Source organism: Desarmillaria tabescens (genome assembly GCF_030435595.1).
Source record: "Desarmillaria tabescens strain CCBAS 213 chromosome Unknown EV420scaffold_5, whole genome shotgun sequence".
NCBI classification, from domain to species: domain Eukaryota; kingdom Fungi; phylum Basidiomycota; class Agaricomycetes; order Agaricales; family Physalacriaceae; genus Desarmillaria; species Desarmillaria tabescens.
Genome location: NW_026848304.1, coordinates 698579 through 715978, shown reverse-complemented (window position 1 = coordinate 715978; position 17400 = coordinate 698579). Strand labels below are relative to the sequence as shown.

Sequence of the window (17400 nt, the reverse complement as noted above, 5' to 3'; positions counted from 1 at the left end):
ATAAGTATGACGAAACGACTTTCTGAAAGTCTGGGTAGTACACTTTAATACTTTGTCTTGATTTGCTGTGCCTACTTTGCTTTCTTTGGCTTTCATAAAAGTATTGTGTCATGATCAATGAAAATGCACAAGTCTGAGTCACTAAGTAGAGGTCAACACACGCAATTTCTCCAGGTGCATTCCCGTGATCTTTGCACGATGCTTGACTTACACGGACTGTCGAGCCAACCAAAAAATAAAGCTGTATGAATATGCTACGCAGTCAACACGGACCAGTTTATGAGATTTATCAAATGGCAAGAGAGAGATATCTGTACTCTCCTCATTAGGACCAGAATGGCGCGTATATTCAATACAATGACTTACCCTGCAATGAGGCAAACTCCGCCTAGTGGCGTTACGGGACCCAAAGGCTTCAATTTGCTGTTCAGGGTCAGTGCGAATATTGATCCTGAAAACAAAAGCCCTCCTGCAGCGATTGCAGGTCCAGCAAAGGGATGGAATGCAAATCGAGGATGCATAGACACCAGTAGCAATGCGAGGCCGTTGAAAACCTGGAGTGAGAGGTTACGAGCGCTTTCTATGCAACCGGCAGTGAACAGTGCAACTCACAGCATATTCGGACGCAGTCTTGAAAGCAGCAATCTTGTCGGGAGTCATACCGGGTCTACCCCGCAAGCTATGCGCCCCGAAAGCGCCAGCAATGACGCCCGCCGTAACTAGACGGCATTACATGTCAGTCCGAACTCGTCCTTCAACACAGAATCGTAGAGAATAAAAGAAACTGACCGAAGATAGCACCAGTCCTCCACAACAGTCCGGGACCAGGAAAAGTTCTCATATTGCGCCTTGGCAATAGTGGTTCTGATTGTGACATGCGACAGGGCTTGGAAGCAGAAGAAAGTTATGTTGCAAACTTACTGGCTTATTGTGCCGTGTTTGCCGCCGGAGTCACCGGGCCGAGGGACATCTTTTTTCTTGTCCACTTACTCTTCGCACCATGGGGAAGGCCCAAAAGAAAACGGGCAAGGGTCGCTTGGACAAATACTACAAACTTGCAAAGTAAGCATTTTCTTTCCACTTGTTATCGTATCCTCAAGTATCTTCCAAAGGGAGCAGGGATACCGAGCACGTTCGGCGTTCAAACTTATTCAACTCAACAAAAAATACGCCTTTCTAGAGTCAGCAAGATGTTGTATCGATCTCTGCGCTGCACCTGGAGGATGGCTTCAAGTTGCTAGTAAATATATGCCCATTAATAGCGTTATTGTTGGCGAGTATCTTAAATACATCTGCTCAACTGACGACGCCTAACTTGAATCCAGGTGTCGACCTTGTGCCAATCAAGCCAATTCCCCGAGTGGTGACATTTGCTTCGGATATCACTACACCTCAATGTCGAAACCTCCTTCGAGGAGAGCTGAAGGACTGGAAAGCCGATGTCGTTCTCCATGATGGTGCCCCCAATGTCGGAACTGCGTGGATTCAAGATGCCTACAGTCAATCTGAACTCGTCCTAATGAGTTTGAAACTAGCTGTGGAATTCTTGATAAAAGGTGGAACGTTTGTGACCAAGGTTTTCCGCAGTGCGGACTACAACAACCTCATTTGGGTGTTCAATCAGTTGTTTGGAAAAGTTGAAGCGACGAAACCTCCTTCATCCAGGTGCGTTGCAGCCATTATCACAATTGTACATGCAGTTGAAAGGACGTGCAAGGAACGTTTCAGCAGAAATTTTCGTCGTATGCAGGGATTTTTATGCACCTAAACACATCGACCCCAAATTCCTTGACCCCAAACACGTCTTCAAGGACCTAGCTGCATCGGTATCCGAAGGTGTTGACAAGGGCGTTATCAATAGCCATGCCCAAGCCAATGTCTTCCAACCGGAAAAGAAGCGACGGAAACGAGATGGTTATGCTGACGGAGATTATACGTTGTTCAAAGCATGTCCTGTCTCGGAATTCGTGAACAGTACAGATCCTATTTCCGTACTCGGATCCGTAAACAAAATTATATTCGATACTGAGGAAGAGAAAACGTAAGTTCCGCTTCCGTTATGGCAACGTGATATTGACCTCTCTTCCTAGGTGGTTGGACTTGCCCATTACTACCGCGGATGTCAAAGTGAATCTGGATGACCTCAAGGTTTTAGGCAAGGGTGACTTCAAGGCTTTGTTAAAATGGAGATCAGCTCTGCGAGAAGAAGTGAGTTGCCTTGCTTGAGCTTGATTTTTCTTTGCCTCATGTTTCAGTAGCTTGGTATAGACGTAAGGACTAAGGATACCGAGGAGATAACAGAAGCCGTTGAAGTAACAGAGGAGGTCGATGAAGAACAGCAAATCCAGGACGAGGCAAGTTGATACATTATGTGATAATAACATGGCACTAATCATACACTACAGTTAGAGCGGCTCAACGCAGAGGCTGCCGCACGAAGCAAGCGCGAGCGAAGGCGAGCCAATGAAATACGCACTCGAACTCTACAACGGATGCAGCTTCAAATGACTGCTCCTCTAGACATTGGTTTGGACCAACAAGACGCCTCTCTTGGCGTTGGCCAAGAGGATGTCTTCGATTTGGAAACCACTGAAAATCTCCGACGGCGAGGGTATCTTACGAAATTTGCTAATGGTGAAGGAAGTGATGATAACGACAGTGACGCTGGACAGAATAGTGGCGATGAGCCCGACGCCTTAGATTCCGATGAGGAGAGGGAGAGAAAACTGCAAGGCTTGGAGTTGGAGTTGGACGGAATGTACGATGCTTACCGGGATCATCTCCGTGAACGCGATGCAAAATTCAAAGTCAAGGAAGCGAGGGAGAAGAACACACATAGGGAAGAATGGGGAGGAATCAAAGGGTCCTGACGAAAATAGTGATGAAGAATCAGGAAGTGAAACCGGTGGTTACGATATGCTGCAGCAGGCCAAGGACGACGATGACGATGAGAGCTCTGATGACGAGAGTGATATCGACGACGCTCCCTCAAAGAAGCGCCGGCGCACTGATAATGCTCCTGACGGTTCCAAAAAGACCCGTTTAATTACGAAGCTGCAGGAGCCCAGTAATCCAGCGACCAGTGTTTGGTTCAGCCGAGACGTGTTCGCAAACATGGACGACCTAGACGATATTTCTGATGGAGATGAATCTGATGGTGTTGAGGAGGCCTTCGAGGTATGTTTTAAATGCTCTTTCAGCACCGGTCTGGAATATCATTGTTTTTAGATGTCAGAATCACAACATGACGATGAGGACGAAGACGAGGATGATGACTTTGAAATCGTTCCTGCACAGGAAAACGATGATGTCGACATGTGGGATGTTGAAGGCGAAAATGAGGACGAGGCGAAGCAGGCTAAAATTAAAGGTTAGCTTGGAGACATTTTTCTTGGTATGCTTCTTTTCTAACAGAGTTTCAGCGCTGGGACTGGTAACACCCGAAGCTGTCACCCTTGCTCAGCAGTTGGTCAACCGCGAAAAGACACGGACACAACTGATCAATGACGGTTTTAATCGTTACTCCCTCAACTCCAGGGATGGACTTCCATCGTGGTTTTTAGACGATGAATCAAAACACTACAAACCAAATTTGCCAGTCACAAAGGAAGCCGTCGCTGCTCTTCGGGCCAAACAACGGGCTCTGGATGCTCGTCCTATCAAGAAGATAGCCGAAGCTAAAGGTCGAAAGAAATTTAGAGCGGCACAGAGACTAGAGAAAGCGATGAAAAAGGCTGAGGGTGTTAACGACACCGCTGATATGACAGAGAGAGAGAAGGCGCAACAAATTGAGAAGCTCATGCGGAAAGGGATGTCTTCCGGAAAGAAAGCCAAGAAGGAGGTGAAAGTTGTCGTCGCCAAAGGTGACCACAAAGGAGTCAAAGGACGACCAAAAGGCGTCAAGGGCCGATATACTATGGTGGACTCTAGAATGAAGAAAGAGGTAATTAAGCGCTTTGTCGTCAGGAGACGTACTGAATGCTCTCCCTATAGGTCCGAGCAAAGAAGCGTATTGAGAAGGCCAACAAAAAGCGGAAACGCACTTAGACCCATCTTGTTTGTCAATAATACTCTTACGATTTGTGTATCCGTTGATGTGTGGGGCGTCTATTAGAATATTATACATATAATCAAAATCTTGCCGTCTCGAGATCTCCAACTGACTCTTCTAATAGCGAAGTAGGAGGGTTGACACGAGAAGAGAGGGTCGAGAGATAGTCGCAGGTCTTCATAAACGACCTCCAATTGGCATCATTAAACACACTTTGGCAGACGACCTTAATAGATATCAGTATAAGAGATACCCTGGATCAAAGGGCTGTTCAATTACCTTGCACACACTAGATTTCTGATCGCTTTCGAGATCCAACTCATTTTCACTCATAAAATCGGACTGGAAATCAGCCCCCGGGATAGTATCGATGTGTTGTCGTACACTGGAACTGAAGTTAAGAACGTATGTTTCGTCCCCATGACGAAGCGTCAGTGGTGTCTCTGGCTGAGGTTCGCCATCATCGGAACCCAGAATACTGTAACAAGATCAGTGGCAGAACGAATACGACAAAACATGTACGAACAAAGATTGCAGTGCATTGAAATATCCCTTCAGTTCCGAAGGCCATTCACTCATGGTCAGACTACTCGTGTCTGATACAGAAAATTGGACATCCGTCGGACTGCATCAGTGAGGCGATGTTAGTCATGTAAACAACGCCATTTAAAACCGCCCACCGGTCGGGTAACATCAAATCAAAGGACTGCTCAGATCCAATAGAGGCCGAAGGTGAGAAAGAACTTGAACCCGAATTATAATTCATGTCATTGCTCCAACGCGTTATGTACTGACCTTCCGTTTGGACTCTCCTCCCGTGGGGCATTTAACGCCATCTCAAATCTAATTGTTTTTGCGGAGCTCTGATTTTCTCGTGGATCAGATGGAGACACTTGTCGGTAAATAAGACGGTGTAATGTGCGTTGTTTAGAGGGCGTCAACTCAAGTACTGCCGCTGGTACGCTGCAAAAATCGTTAACTGTACAAGCGAACAGAGTTTGATACATGGGCAAACCTGGTTGAGAATGTGCTGGGAATGGTGTACTCTTTCATCCACTTGAGAATGTCCGCTAAAGGCCAATTTCCTTTCAGGGGAGGTACAAGTGTCGTCTTCGTTGAAAGAGGAGTGTTCAGGAGTATATGCCCAAAGCTGAGGGGGTCACCTTTAGTATCATCTGATAGAGTAAAGCAAAACTCACGAAGCTGTCACGATTTTGGTTTCATCGACGCCGACCACATTCTTGAGCATTTGTCTGATATCCTCTTTTTCCCTGCTACATGTAAGTTATCTGAAGGGAGAAAAAAACAAGCAAAGTGACGTACGCTTCCCTTGTCAAAATAGTTCCTCGGCCCATAGCTAGCCCTCCAGATTTTAGTAAATCTTCCCTAGAACTAATGCCAAGCCATTCGCCAACTCGTCGTATTCGGAATGATCCGCCGCCGTTTGAAGTCCACGGTACAGAACGAGGTGACAAGAAAGGATACAGGGAATACGTATGAGGAAACATTGAGAGGGGGACTGGGGTGGAACTTGGTATTCCAGGCGGTATATGTACCAACATATCTCGTTCAGGATTTGACAGGGACTAATAAGTCGATTTTTAGTAACAAGGCGCAGTCAAGAATGGATGATACTAGCCTCACACGAAGCCCGCGTAGCTAACCGCTTCGCATGGACCAATGCTTGAGGTTGATCTACTTTGTAGCTTATCCGTATCTGCGTCCTTCGGTTCAATTCGGCCTCACCGTTAATGGAGGCTGTGATCACTGACCGTCCCATTTTCGAGATTCTCCGTGAAAGCTCCTGCCAAGCGTGACACGCGTTGCAACAGGTCGGCTCGGATGGGTAATTTCGTCGGAAGCTGATAGATTTCGTCACGTATACTCTTGCGCACATTCACATTAGCATCTGATAGATCAAAAGAAAAAGTTGGCGGTACCTCCTTGAAACACAGTATATGTTCACTCAATTGATTCAGGTGCACTCTTAAACCTGACACTTTTAAGGACAATGGATTGGATGAAAACGACATCTGGACTTTGTATTTGGTGGACAGGGCAAGGAGATCGACTCCATCTATGTAACGTGAGTCACGTATACAAGGATATACTGGAGGAAATGGACCTTTCCCAAGGATTAAAAATGATTGGCGTCGATCCAGTGGATATGCTAAAAATGAAATGATAATATGTGCAAAGGTCCGGAGCAAAAGACATACTTTGAGAGCCCATTTCAGTACGCTCCTTTTTGTCCTTCTTTATCTGGGAAAGAGATGGTAGATTCCAGACTTCCTCAAGGATTATCGTAGCCAACGAGTTTTTGTCGCGTGACAGCGGTAAGTTGGAGCCAGAAAGGCGTATAAACTGGATGAGTTGTTTGCTGTTGAAAGAGCGCAGTAAAAGGTTGTGAAGTTCTGAATACTGTTCTTCGTATTGTGGAGACTGTGGATGCGCGAGACCAGAAGGCTTGTGTCGCTCAAGCTCATCGAGGGTCAAGACACCCTTTGTAGCCTGCAGGGATGCGAGATGGGAATGCACCCTACTCTCTTCCAACACGGTCTTTCGAGGAGGTGCATCCTGTTTCTTTTTCTTGGTGGATTTTCGTTTTGAAGCCTTTGGCGGTGAAGGCCCGGATGAAGATTCGGCGTGGTCGTTACTGGCGGTTGCCGGGGCAGGCTGCACTGCGGCAGTGGCATACAGGCGATGAAATCGAGAAAGAATGCAGGCAGAACAAAGAGGCCGTTGCAGAGCGCGTCCAACGCGGTAAATCGACATCCAAAGGAACGATGGTCGTCGTTTTCTGACTTCAAAATGGAAACTGACAGCCGACCCTTGGGCTCAAACGTGCACAAACAACCACTTTTTGCTTGTCAAATCAGGATTCAGGACGCTCGACAACCACCTCAAAATGCCAGGAATCGTTGACAATGTCGACGACATTGACTGCTCCGACATTGAAGCAAAGTATGAGCTTTCATTTTCAGAAGGTTTAGCGTGTTCTGACTGGGTCCTATTAGATACCGCGTTGAATACGATGACAGCTTTGACAATACAGTAGTCGTGGACGGTATCCCCGTCATCGACAAATCAAAATTGGAAAAATTGCTCGCAAAAATTTCCAAGGAATTCTCCAGGAAAGGCTGCCCAATAAAGCCGGATGATATCTTCGTACCATGGGATGACAATATGGGAAAAGGCAAAGGGTGTGTCTGGCTGTATTCGGCAAAAAAAAGACTTCTAACAACGGTCTTTAGGTATATCTTCATTGACTTTCGTTCCCCGGAAGATGCCAATATGGCCATCGCGACGATGCATAACCATCCTTTCGATGCCAAACATCAGTTCAAAGTCAATAAATTCACCGACATCGAGAAATACGCGGATCTGGACGAAACCTATGTAGAACCGGAAACAGAGGAATACATTCCCAGGGTGAATAATATCAGTCAATTGAATCTTATTCACCATTCCTCTAATACTTTGTTCTAAGGAACACTTGCGTGCATGGTTGGCGGATCCACAAGGTCGCGACCAGTACGTCACCTATCGTGGCGAAGATGTTGAGATCTATTGGCATGGAAAGCCCTCACAGTGTGAACTCGCTTACAAACCTGTCAGGACCTCCTGTTCTTCTTGTCTTGTAGCTTCTGACAGTGCTTTAGGATTGGAAGGATTTCTTATACGTTGCCTGGTCACCCTTGGGTACCTACATCTCGACCCTCCATCGACAAGGTGTACGATTATGGGGAGGTTCTTCCTGGAAGCCTCAGCAGCGTTTCGCTCATCCACTGGTGAAACTCATCGACTTTTCGCCATGCGAACAATACCTTGTTACATGGTCAAATGAGCCAATTGTCGTCCCCGAAGGTGCTACACAAGGCCCACAGTATTTCTCTCCGGACGATGAAGGAAATAATCTTGCTGTCTGGGACATCAAATCCGGTTATCTTCTTCGAACATTTTCCACCGTCACGGAGGGGGACAGTCCCCAAGCCAAAAAGCAGATGCAATGGCCCGTACTGAAATGGAGTCCTGATGACAAGTTTGTCGCCCGTGTCACTCCCAGTCAGATGATTAGTGTCCACGAACTTCCAAGCATGTTCTTGCACGGAAAGAAGAGTCTCAAAATCGAAGGTGTCGTCGACTTTGAATGGTGTCCTCAAGGGGACAAAGATAAAGATGCTGCTGCCACAACGAACGGTAAGACTAAGGCGCGTGAAAATATGTTGGTGTATTGGACGCCAGAGGTGGCCAACCAGCCGGCTCGTGTTACACTACTCAGTTTCCCAAGTCGCACAATTTTACGGCAAAAAAATTTGTTCAACGTGACAGAGGTTCGATTTTTCCATCTCCATTTATTGCATACGGTTTACCGTGATAACATTTAGTGCAAACTGTTTTGGCAAAATCAAGGCGACTTCCTCTGTGTAAAAGTTGACCGTCACACCAAGACGAAAAAATCTATCTTCTGTAATCTCGAAATTTTCAGAGTTCGTGAAAAAGATTACCCTGTCGAAGTCGTGGAACTGAAAGGTAAAATTTTGTCTTTCTATTTGTGATGGCATCTCATTTGTTCCGTGACTTCATTTCTCAGACACTGTAACCGACTTCTCGTGGGAACCTAAAGGAGAACGATTTGCTATCGTGTCCAGCAATGATCCGAATCTAGGAAATCCAGGTCCTGGCATCACAATCAAGACAGATGTCAGTTTCTACCAGCTCGAACGCGGCAAAAATGACTTCAAACTGTTGCGTGAGTCGTCTCTCTGTATTTGATGATATCGTTAGTTCCTAACAAAAGTCTAGGAACGCTCCCCAACCGAACCAGTAATGCTATACGATGGTCTCCACGTGGGCGACATGTCGTGCTTGCAACAGTTGGGTCCTCTTCGAAGTCGGAGCTGGAATTTTGGGATCTAGATTTCAATGTTGAAGATGTCACTCGACGAGAAGGACAGACGTCCAAGGATGATTGGGGCAGCGGCATTCAGCTGTTAGGCACCGCAGACCATTACGGTGTCACGGATGTTGAGTGGGACCCAAGCGGTCGATATCTCGCTACTAGCGCTAGCGCCTGGACTCATACGGTGAGCTTACGTCCTGGGCTTCTGGTTGGTTTCTAGACCATTGGCTGATATTACTCCACTAATAGCTCGAAAATGGCTACGCGATTTGGGATTTCAAAGGACAGGAACTCATGAAGCAGATACAAGATCGTTTCAAGCAGTTTATTTGGCGGCCTCGGCCTCGTACCTTGCTTACGAAAGAACAGCAACGCCAGGTACGAAAGAACTTGCGGGAGTACAGTCGTGTCTTCGACGATGAGGACGCTAAAGAACATCTTACTGTCAACGCCGAATTGATTGCTCATCGGAAAAGACTCGTCGATGAATGGAACGCCTGGCGAACCAGGTCCAAGAAAGAATTTGCTGAAAGTCGTGGTCAAAATTACTCAGCGGACCAGGGTGGCGATGGTGACAAGGAAGAAATTGAGGTCTGGGTGGAAGAAGTGATTGAGCAGATAGAGGAGGAGGTTGTTGATTAAGATGTAAGTATCCTCAATTCTCTATACTTATTACATGGTGCGTTCGTATGAGATGATATACATTCGCCGTTGCTACTCGTGCATCGTTTTCCCTTCGCCCTGTGACTCTAGAAACTTGTGAATTTTTCGGGTATTCTTAGCGGCACATGATTAAGTCCGAAAGCCGAATAGCATCATTCGGAGTCCGACAGTCCGACTATAGCCGAGATAACCCACGATCTTATCAGATAAGAGTAGCCTGATTCCGTTCCCCCATGTTCCGCATCTAAATCTTGCGCTCGACTATATTCGACACCAGATAGCTCGCTGTTTATCGTCGTAAATATTTTTCTACTGCATGTCTGCTGCAGTATCTTCGACAAATCCTACTTTGTGGGCGACAGGTAGGACCTCTTCGCAGATACTCGCTTAACAACGTCTGACTTCCGGCTTAGCCTCTAAAGAATGGGTCATTCAACCCAAGCCCAAGCCTGGTCGTAAACCAAAGAAGGATCCCGCACCATCCAATACCGACCCGGATGTACGTCGTACTTTGTAGCTGCAGTATTTGCCACGTCGTCTGAACTATTACCAGGGAGACGGTAAAGGTCGGCGCGTTCAGAACAGGTATGTTCTCCGGCCACAAATTTTCTTGTATATACTTATTATCGTATAGAGCTGCACAGCGTGCATTCCGAGAGAGAAAACAGTCTCAGCTCGCGGAATTGCAGGCTCGCGTGCAGTCTTATGAGCAGGGAGAAATAGAGCGTAACGTAGCGCTTCAAAACATCGCTAAACGTCTCAAGGAAGAAAATGAAATGCTGCGCAAGCAGAACAAGGCTCTCCAAGAAAAAGTTTCCAAGGCAGAGTCGGAACGCGATGCTGCACTCGCAAATAATAAGAAGAGGCCGAGAGATGAATCTCCCGCGTCCACTTCATCCACTCTGTCGTCGAGAAAGAAAGGCAGGGTCATCTCAGATTCACAGGCTTCACAGTCGCCGGCGCCTCCTTCTTATAATGTATCTACCGCGTCGTCGCCGGAGTCTAATGAAGCGCCGGAGACACCTCAATCACCTATCGACCATGACCCCTCGTTCTCGACTCCCAATCTAGCCAACTTGATTGACTTTTCGACCGCTTCCAAGCCGCCGTTTGATACACCATTCCCGCCGTTCGGATGCGGTTTTTGCAGTGAAGATACTCCTTGCGTTTGCCGCGAGGTCGTGATCCAATCAACGGCACCATCCTCTCCCTTCAAACTGGAGAGATTTGATGACCCCGATCCAATTCTGCGTGTGGGCTCACCTCCTCCGACTGTTCCCTCCATACTGGATAATCTCCCTGCCTATCAACCCGCCGTTCCATTACGCCGCAGACGTCTTAGTACGAACGTCGGAGAGATATTTCCCGTCTCACCTCTGCGTCCAAAATCACCCATCCATTCTGATACCGTTGCAAGTTGTTCAGGTGATCCTGACAACTGCTTGGCTTGCGCCGGCGACACTTTTGGGAAGGCATTTTGTGCTGCCATCAGTCAGTCGGTAGCTTCGCAGGAGCCTTGCGTTGACTGTCCTTGTGCGCAGAATGACGCATTGGGTAGACCGGAACCACGATCTGCCAAGTCAGATCAGGAGACTATCCCAACGAATGACGCATGGCAGCAGTTGAAGTCCCATCCTAATGTTGCATTTTCCGACCTCAGTCTTCTCGCCGACGTAGTTGCTAGAAGGTCGAAGTGTACAGGGCCTCGTGTGGTCATATCTCCTGCCCCCGGATCTGTCACTCCGGAGCGTTCAATATCTCCCCAGCCTGCGGATGGAGGTACGAGAGCCGAGCGCAGAATTTCGGGGCGGGCATCACCGCCACGGTTGGTACCAGAAGAAGAATTGTTGAGATGCGGACAGCGAAGAGTGCGTGAAGTTCAAGCAGCTGGTGTTCGCGATGCTCTTCGCCTTCTCGACGCCAAGTTCTCTTAAGGACCTTGCATAATGCTTTTATTGTATTCAATTGTTGCATCAAATTTAAGTAACTATTCATTTCATTCATGTATAGACCGCACGAATTCCGCTGAGTGACTATTAAGAATATGTCTAATTGACGTCAATATCCGGTGCAGCTCGTCCTCCTGCAGCTTGCCACGGATATTTCTCCTCTCCAGTTGTCGAAATTCTACCGCTATCTCTCGCAAAGAAGCTTCCTGTAAGTGGGTCGGGAAGGGTTCGATATGATGCCAAAGGCGCATGAGAGTTTGTCTAGCCGCTTTGTAGGCTCCAACGGCGAAAAATGCGCTTGCAACCGCATCTATGGAAGGAACATCGGGACGTATACCGGAAGTGATCATCTGGGTAAACACTTCCATTGACTGCTCCGGGTTCCCCTCCCGAGCGTACCCGACAATGAGGATAGTGAACATGAGTGCGTTAGGCTTCAAGCCGGACTTGATTGCCGAATCAAGAAGATTCTTCGCAGATTCAAGGTCGCCGGAACGCGTATATCCTTCCATCAATGCGCTATAATGATATTCATTGGGCATGAATCCTCTTCGCAGCAAGGTGTCAAAGACCGCCTGGGAGCTAGAAAACTCCAGCCTGGTGGCGTCCCGTTTTAGACGTAGTGCAAGAGCCGCAGAGTCGCTTCTGGTATTCCTCGAGGCGAGAGAATCCAAGAAAGGACGAAGGTGCTTGTCGTATGCTGGATTCCGGGGAGGGGAAATGCCGGCCACGGGATCAAAATCCTCAGCCATGCCAGTAAGAACGTCTTCCTGCGGAAGTGGTAACTCCTGATAAGACCTGCTGGGGGAGAATCTAGCGGCTGTTCTGTTCCAACCGACGCCATATAGAAGATAACGTTCGTGCCGAATAATGGAACTGAAAATTACGTGCAGATGGCGCAGATTCGGATGAATATGACTCGTAACGAAGGTCTGTATCACACGTGAAACCATATGAAGAGGCGTGCGCTCGACGGCGACCAGATGTGAAATTAAGATTTCGAGCGTGCTGGAATTGGGACGGACCCGGTGCATGTACATTATCTGGAGAATGGGGATAGCACCATTCAAACCATGCAAACAAAGGATTCCTTTCAGAAGGGCATTGAAAATCCCGACGTTCAATTGAATCCCTTGAGGATCGAGAGGTAATGGGTCGCGCGAAGGAGAGATCATGAGGACCTTAAAGAATGACGCAGATTCGGGTTTGCACATGGCCGCCACCAAGCGTATCGCCGTGGGATGATCATTCGCTGCGAACTAAGACATGAAGCAAGGCAATGATGGTCTCTGAGCGTGGGGGGAGACCGACAGATATCATTCCGTGGAATAGATGCATTGCACCCGGTAATGTCACGACGAGACACCATGTAGTTGATAGACGTCGCATAAGTAGCCGCATCTGGCATTATGGACGACAACAAGAACGGGCTTTCTGCGGTTGGGTCCATTCTCGTGACAACATTGATGACAGGGAGAATATGATGATATGAGAACTGTGCGAGTACTGAGATGATGCCGTCTGTGTCGTTGGCCTCCATACGCATGCGTAACAGATAATTGAGGATGGAGGTTGCAGCAGCCAAGGGAACGTCCTCTAGAGACGCAACCGCGACGTCTTGAACTTGAGAGTTCGGACCGAGCGTGCGATAGTAGATGGCGAGGAGAGTGTAAGTGAAGGCATCGGGACGGATTCCATCGGACTCCATTTTGTGAAGGATGTCCTTGGAGCGTAGTAGGTCGCCATTTTGAAGGTAGCCGGAAAGGACAAGGTGGTAAGTCCTCCTGTTGGGCTTTACGGCGTGCTTTACGAATTCGTCCAAGACATGTTCGAGAGACGCGTAGTCCTTGACTTGCAGCAATGCACGCACGCGCCAGTTGAGCAGACGCGTAGTCACCCGTACGCGCTGGGTGGCTGCGAGGACAACAGAGAGAAGAGTGTCCCACTTCTTCTCCATGGCTAGATGGTGTGAAGTGCATTCGTATACATTGACATGCAAATGGGAACCCAAAACCAGGGCCAGATGAATTACTGACGGTGCGTGACAAGGAGCATGTCGGGCGACTTGTTCGGAAAGGAGGCGAATGTCTTTTGAGTGGGAGAAGAAAGTGGCGAGAAGGGGTGACTGGCGTACTCTGCAGGCAAGGACATCGGTAGTGGGAGTGTTGGAAATAAGATGAGAGAGCAATACGGCAGCAGAACTGTGGGTAAGGCTTGACGAATATCGGCTGGGAACGGGTACTGCGAACTGCGAAAGACCTGGGCCAGAGTTGAATTCCCGTTCTACACGACGGAGAGTGGCTGCAGTCGGAAAGAACCGAAGACATGAGGGGCAAGGACGGGGATGTTTTGACGCAGCTAAGAAATGATACGTCTGATCAAAATTTGGCCTCGGAAAAAGACCTGTCCTCTTGAGCATGGACTCCGACACCGCCCAACTGCTTTCGAACCATTCCTAGGCAAATGTAACTGAACTGTTCGATTTAAAATCATTCTGCACTTACAACAAGAAGAGGAGAAAGGCCTTTGCATTGGAATCGGTGATGGAATCAGCTCAATTTTTCGTTCATCACGTGCCAGGACAGTCCAGACTCGGACCACGTTTCTCTTGATCACACCTCGACGGGCACAAAGTCCGAGTTATCATTTGCTATCTATAACGCCGCAGAAACAATCATAAACGTAGAGACGTCGAGCACAGCAAAATGGCCCTTTGACATGGATCCGTCAACAGGGCGACCTGATCGTCATTATGGAATTAATCGTTCCTAGCCCTGGCACTCAACGCTCTCTACTAAGTATCATTGCGCAGCGAGACGCGAACGCAGAACGGTCCACGGTAAAACTTTCCCGACGACCCACCAATCACCTCGAACAAATGTCGAACAAACGCAGGTCAACGAATACTCAACCGGTCGCGCCGAACGGTCCGAATAAGCACCACAGCCTTTACACGGTCTACTACGGATTTACGGGTAAGAAAGCCCACAATCGGAGCAAAAAGGCCTGAAAAAAAACGTTTTCGAAGGTCGCAGTCTCGCTAAGACCGGTACGCTTCACGCGGCCCTCTCGTCCAGGAACGGAGCGTTCGCCGCCAGATTGCGCTAGATTTACTCGCAAAGATTTGCAACCGTTAGCATCCATCACAGAGAGTACGGAATGAAGAATTCGAACTGCCATGTACCCCCTGCATAGCATGTGGGAAACCAGAGTGAGTCAGTTAATTTCTTCACAAATTATTCGACATCAACGGGATGTATCGAGTCTGACCCTGGCTTTAGCAAGAATGATGACAGTAGGGCGGTGTCGGAGCGAGCGATGTCACGTGTGTGACTTGAACGCGTTCAACTCGTTCCGTCGAGAACGCACACCGATGGATGACCTTTGATCCACAGATCAGTTTCTATACTGTAACACTTGATGCTTACTTGATGAGTTGATGATCTGGTATCATTCGGACCCACGCGTCTCTGTTCCGTCCTATTTTTCAGCGGGTGCCTGCTCTAAATGGGTCTTGGCTCACTTCGCCTTTGCCGAGTCGTTCCTCCTTGGATCTCTTCCACGGTGTTTTTACCTGCCGCGATACAGATCTTGCGCCTTGACGCCCTTTCCGGTGTTCTTGCATTACAAATGACACTGTCACCTCCCTCTGAGCTTACTTTCCACCGGGCGCGTTACCCTTTTTCAGCTCATGTACCTGTGTTTCAAATCGCGAGGCTATTCAAACTTGTCCTATCCTAACAACCGAGTCCGTGAACCTAATTGGGCTCAGCGTTCCGTGTCCGAGTCAGCCTCGCTTTGGCTGTAGATCTTCCCGTACGTTATAAAGGTCGGCACATTTCATCCAACCGTATTCCTCATCTCCAGTCTAACCCGGCTTCCCATGTCTAGTACTCATCTCTCTGTCCTCGAAGCCAGTGCATCGCGGTTCTCCTCGCGCCCAGTATTCCGCACTCCTCGAGTCGACCCCACTACAAGTCGCATTATCGAGTGGCAGTCCATCACATATCGTCAGTTTCTTCTCGATGTCGAATCCTTCGCTCGACATTGGTCCATGACGTTGGGTCGCGACGGGATTCCCCAGCGATCCGTCATTGGGTTGTGGTCAGTTTCCTATCTACCCCGTACATCTAATACGTAATTGCTAACATTGTACCCAGGATCGGTGGATTCACTTACATCGACGTCCTACACATATACGGCATTTCAAGAGCGGGCTACATCCCCCAGATGTTCAGTCTACGCCTTCCCAACCCAGACGTAATCTTTGAATTGCTCCACCGCGCCAATGCCAAGGCTCTCATCTTCGATTCTTCCTTTCAAGACGTCTTGAAAAACCATACTTCCCTTCCTATACATCTTGCCCTTAATACTGTCGAAGCAGCCATTACGGCAGGTCCATTGCCGACCCTGCCCCACTGCGCACCTGATGATATCGCCTTGATGTTCCACACTAGCGGATCCACATCCGGTAGTCCGAAGCTTGTTCCTTGTACGTTCAGATGGATGAACGCTACCGTTCACAAGTCTAGCCAGATATCCAAACCATTCAGGCCAGACCGCCAAGACGTCACCACTTGGATGTGAGTTTGTTCAACTTGAGCTGATACGAGCTGTGTCTCATTCGATATATCTTTCAGGGGAAGCATGTGTCATATTGGCCAATCATTCAGTGCGTTCATCTTCCAAGTATTCATCATACATCTGCTGACACGTATTTCAGTGTTAATTGGTACCCTACAACATGGTTCATGTGTTATCCAGCCGACAGTGATAGCCTTCTCCCCTGAAGAGCTAGTAGACATGATCCATCGGTGTCATCTTAACCGGCTGCAACAGTTTGGTGCCTTCTCAGCCATGAACCTTCGTGCCTCTCGACATGACACCAAGCTTTTGTCACTCCTCGCTGGTCTTGACGAAGTTTTGTACACGGGTATGCCCCTGCCGAGAGAAGAAGAAGAATGGGCCTATCACAATGGTCTCCCCATCCGAGTAAGTGTTCAATTGTTCTTTCCTCACGTCCTTTGTTCTAAAGCACCATCTTTAGAACCTGTTTGGAAGCACCGAGTGCGGAGCAACGCTCATCTCAGTCGGTGGATGCGATCCCAGTGCACCACTTCTTCGCCACCTTGAGGGGGTGTCGTACAGTTTCGTGCCTATCCAACCTGAACAAAATGAAGCCGGCCATCAGTCCACCGCAAGAATGCTGGAATTCATAATTCGGGCAGAATCCGGGGATTGCCCCCATCCTTCACTCCGGAGCGCCGATGGTCACTTCCACACCGGAGATCTATTCCAAGAAGCTGCCCCCGGCTTGTATGTCTTCCGTGGTAGGGATGATGACTGGATAAAGTCGGAGAATAGTTTACGATGCGACACCAAGTAAGCATTCCCTTAGTCACCGAAACGAACCTAATTTCTAACGTTTCCTTTTGCTTACAGAGCCATCGAAGACAATGTTCGGGCTACTTGTGCAGGCCTTGTCTCTGACTGTATTGTGGTCGGGACCGGTCGGCCATCACCCGTCCTTTTTGTCGAACCCGCTGGTGACATCGACTCTTCCAGACTGAAGAAAGAAATCATTCGCAAGACGAGGCACTTCCATTCTCGCCGATACCTGCATGAGCGGATTAGCTCCCCGAATATGATTATCGTCGTACCTCGGCAAACACTACCCCGAACGGCGACCAAGGGTAATATTAGACGTCAAGAAGTCGAGACTCGTTACAAAGTAGAACTCGATCAAGTGTACGGTCTTGTGCGATAGACCATGCCGTACTGCCATTCATTTCCTGAACCTTACACCTACTTATAATTATCTTATAACTTCTAGT

At 48.2% G+C, this 17400-nt stretch overlaps 7 protein-coding genes across 7 annotated transcripts; 4 read left to right on the top strand and 3 right to left on the bottom strand.

The window, feature by feature from the left end:
• On the bottom strand, positions 1-904 carry EV420DRAFT_1513301 (uncharacterized protein). Its single transcript, XM_060471720.1, has 4 exons — positions 790-904; positions 613-719; positions 367-554; positions 1-311 (listed from the first exon to the last, which is right to left on the bottom strand). The coding sequence occupies exons 1-4, from the start codon at positions 875-877 to the stop codon at positions 290-292; spliced, it is 405 nt and encodes a 134-aa protein (XP_060336251.1). The 5' UTR covers positions 878-904; the 3' UTR covers positions 1-289.
• A 96-nt stretch (positions 905-1000) lies between these two features.
• EV420DRAFT_1718701 (FtsJ-domain-containing protein) lies at positions 1001-4047 on the top strand (the record flags this gene model as incomplete). Its single annotated transcript, XM_060479731.1, has 11 exons — positions 1001-1062; positions 1113-1273; positions 1326-1665; positions 1718-2041; positions 2091-2208; positions 2259-2354; positions 2406-2807; positions 2863-3177; positions 3229-3370; positions 3423-3943; positions 3994-4047. The coding sequence occupies 11 exons, from the start codon at positions 1001-1003 to the stop codon at positions 4045-4047; spliced, it is 2535 nt and encodes an 844-aa protein (XP_060336250.1).
• Positions 4048-4130: 83 nt separating this feature from the next.
• Positions 4131-6826, bottom strand: EV420DRAFT_1637354 (uncharacterized protein; the record flags this gene model as incomplete). The annotated part of the gene is made up of 12 exons (XM_060476697.1): positions 4131-4277; positions 4331-4529; positions 4578-4676; positions 4732-4794; positions 4847-5014; positions 5067-5201; positions 5251-5322; positions 5375-5637; positions 5824-5937; positions 5992-6128; positions 6177-6221; positions 6271-6826. 12 exons carry the CDS (start codon positions 6824-6826, stop codon positions 4131-4133), a joined length of 1998 nt encoding a protein of 665 aa, XP_060336249.1.
• A 56-nt stretch (positions 6827-6882) lies between these two features.
• Positions 6883-9740, top strand: EV420DRAFT_1759913 (uncharacterized protein). The gene is made up of 9 exons (XM_060480602.1): positions 6883-7015; positions 7069-7254; positions 7306-7483; positions 7542-7664; positions 7714-8385; positions 8440-8584; positions 8646-8804; positions 8858-9138; positions 9204-9740. The coding sequence occupies exons 1-9, from the start codon at positions 6960-6962 to the stop codon at positions 9594-9596; spliced, it is 2193 nt and encodes a 730-aa protein (XP_060336248.1). The 5' UTR covers positions 6883-6959; the 3' UTR covers positions 9597-9740.
• EV420DRAFT_1513284 (uncharacterized protein) lies at positions 9724-11608 on the top strand. The gene is made up of 4 exons (XM_060471719.1): positions 9724-9979; positions 10031-10116; positions 10171-10202; positions 10252-11608. The coding sequence occupies exons 1-4, from the start codon at positions 9934-9936 to the stop codon at positions 11549-11551; spliced, it is 1464 nt and encodes a 487-aa protein (XP_060336247.1). The 5' UTR covers positions 9724-9933; the 3' UTR covers positions 11552-11608.
• EV420DRAFT_1513282 (uncharacterized protein) lies at positions 11609-14131 on the bottom strand. Its single transcript, XM_060471718.1, has 3 exons — positions 14071-14131; positions 12933-14021; positions 11609-12825 (listed from the first exon to the last, which is right to left on the bottom strand). Exons 2-3 carry the CDS (start codon positions 13983-13985, stop codon positions 11614-11616), a joined length of 2265 nt encoding a protein of 754 aa, XP_060336246.1. The 5' UTR covers positions 13986-14021; positions 14071-14131; the 3' UTR covers positions 11609-11613.
• Positions 14132-15449: 1318 nt separating this feature from the next.
• On the top strand, positions 15450-17333 carry EV420DRAFT_1262611 (uncharacterized protein; the record flags this gene model as incomplete). The annotated part of the gene is made up of 6 exons (XM_060467128.1): positions 15450-15670; positions 15727-16149; positions 16207-16238; positions 16290-16558; positions 16614-16948; positions 17009-17333. The coding sequence occupies 6 exons, from the start codon at positions 15450-15452 to the stop codon at positions 17331-17333; spliced, it is 1605 nt and encodes a 534-aa protein (XP_060336245.1).
• Positions 17334-17400: the final 67 nt, after the last annotated feature.